At 32.8% G+C, this 2,344-nt stretch overlaps 1 protein-coding gene across 1 annotated transcript; it reads left to right on the top strand.

The window, feature by feature from the left end:
* Window positions 1-592: 592 nt before the first annotated feature.
* On the top strand, window positions 593-1,539 carry LOC112510069 (zinc finger protein 10-like). Its single transcript, XM_025115345.1, has one exon. It carries the CDS (start codon window positions 699-701, stop codon window positions 1,284-1,286), a length of 588 nt encoding a protein of 195 aa, XP_024971113.1. The 5' UTR covers window positions 593-698; the 3' UTR covers window positions 1,287-1,539.
* The last annotated feature ends 805 nt before the right edge of the window (window positions 1,540-2,344 follow it).

Genomic DNA, 2,344 nt, shown 5'->3' with positions numbered 1-2,344 from the left:
GTTATTATAACACGCTATAATATGTTGTAATTGGACCCTATATTTAAGCCCAAAATATATTTACAAATTTATGTAACATATAGAAATTGACGTTCATTTTTTAAATAAATAATTACAGGGAAAAAAATATCAAAAATATAGTAATTTTGTCACGTTAAAAATATGTTGGTGTAAGAAACATATAATGATATCTTTAAAAGCGTTGAACGTTCTTAGTTAAACAAATGTTAAACGGTTTTATTAAAAACACTGATAACTACGTTTATAGAATATATAAGTAATATTTCATAGTAGTAAATGTTACGTGTGATGTTTTGTTTAGATAGTGTTTTATTTAATAAATTTTTACGTTTCAAAGAAAATACATTGAGATAGCAATTGTGTGTATGAACAACTGTCCTGTCCTGCTCTGTTCTGTTCTGTTATGTCATGTCCTGTACAAATGACTGTACATTTAGGAACCCTCACCTACAATAACATCAAGTACGCTTAGCTTAAAGAGCAAAACGAGAGCTGCCCCAACTCTTTTTTCTTTTCTAAAACTACCCTTTTCTCTCTCTAGATTCTCTCTCATCAGAGCTATGTGTATATGTATGACTATCCTTTTAAGCAGAAAGTAAAATTGACCACTGTCTTAGACATATATTTCTCTCAACTTCAAACAAGTTTGAAAATCTGAAAAGTTGTAAGATATATCAATGGAGCAATACTCACAGTATTTGATGTGGGTGAAGAGCAAGAACAGTATCCTCAAGAACTCATTTAGCCACTCATGGGAAGAACAAGCTTTCGCTGAGGATGCTCGAGGTCCCCTAGGTGGATTCGTATGGCCTCCCAGATCTTATTCTTGTAGCTTCTGTAGAAGAGAGTTCAGGTCAGCTCAAGCCCTAGGTGGTCATATGAATGTTCACAGGAGGGAGAGAGCTAAACTTAAGCAGTCTCTAAATGGTACACAACAAAACCCTAATAGCCAGCAGGGTTTCTCTAAATCTTTATTGGAATCTTCGAACCCTAGTTTCTTCCCTTCACCTGTTTCGTCTTCTATGGTTTCTTCAATACCAATATTATGTCAAGAAAATACCACCGTCGGTAGCCCTTCAGATGCAAAGAGTTGTGTTTGTGATGAAGTTTTGGTACTTGGACCTGTTGAAACAAATTTGTATTTAGGGTTTGATGGTTGTGACGTTGAAGTTATGAACTGCAAGAGGCAAAAGACCGTGGTTTCGCCACTGTTCATGGGCTCCATGGAAGATCAGGTGGATCTTGAGCTGAGGTTAGCTAGATGAATTCTCCAACAAGGAAAGTAATACAATTAATCCATGCATACTTTCTTTGCCCACAAGTTAATGACGCAGAAATTTGACAATCTTGAATCTTTTTCTGTTTCTTATGTTAACCATTTGATGATCTTTTTCTTGTCAATTACTTTGATTATTAATTAGAATGACAAAGTTAATGAAACAATTGTATTCGTTAACCATCATCAATTTACAGGGGTACCTTGAATGTACATATATAGCTATAATAGTGTTTTTCTTATTCGTATTAACAACTGCTATAGGAGTAGTACTTTTATGCAGTGCTAAGGAATTTGTAACTATCTTAGTAGCATGGGAGTTGTTTGGAATTGAACCGAAACGAGTCACATTAGAATCTAAAATCTCTCCGATAAACAACCTTCGACTTGAATGTGTTAAGCATATAACTAGCATTCCAATGAATTTGTAATTGAAATCACAGGGTCCTTTTTGATTGATTCTTTTATCATATTTTGTCAATTATAAGTTGCACGTTTTAATCATTCAATCATAGATGATTAGCGGGTCATAATGAATGACCTGATTTCAATTCAAACAGAATCTTTCAACAAAACCAATGAGATGCAACATGAATAACTTCTATTTCCAAACTTTACCTTCAATAAACGTAGATTTTTTTTATTTTTCTTTTTATCTAGATCGCTTTAAATAAATGCTCTGGATAATGAATTAGTAGTATGAGGGAAGAGTGAAAACAACTCCATCTTTTTTGAATCTATCTTCTAAAATCTTTGACTCTTGTGATGAAGGGAAGGTACGTTATATATATATATTTGGGAATGATTGTCTTTCATGTGTAGGTGCAATACCATTGATAATATTCTTGTCATGTTCCTTAATTAATTTATTACCCACACATACCTATATAATGTAATCAAGATTCAAAAGAGTCGCAAGATATTATGAGTATATATCATTGCATAAAATTTTATCTTATAAATTGGTCTTACAAGTCTCACGAAAAACCCTTGGTCTTACGTGAACAACCCTATATATATATATATGTGTGTGTGTATATATATATA

This window comes from Cynara cardunculus (assembly GCF_001531365.2).
Source record: "Cynara cardunculus var. scolymus isolate 2C chromosome LG 3, CcrdV1, whole genome shotgun sequence".
Classification (NCBI taxonomy): Eukaryota; Viridiplantae; Streptophyta; class Magnoliopsida; order Asterales; family Asteraceae; genus Cynara; species Cynara cardunculus.
The sequence above is the reverse complement of the archived record's forward strand: the minus strand, read 5'-3'. Positions and strand labels throughout refer to the sequence as shown.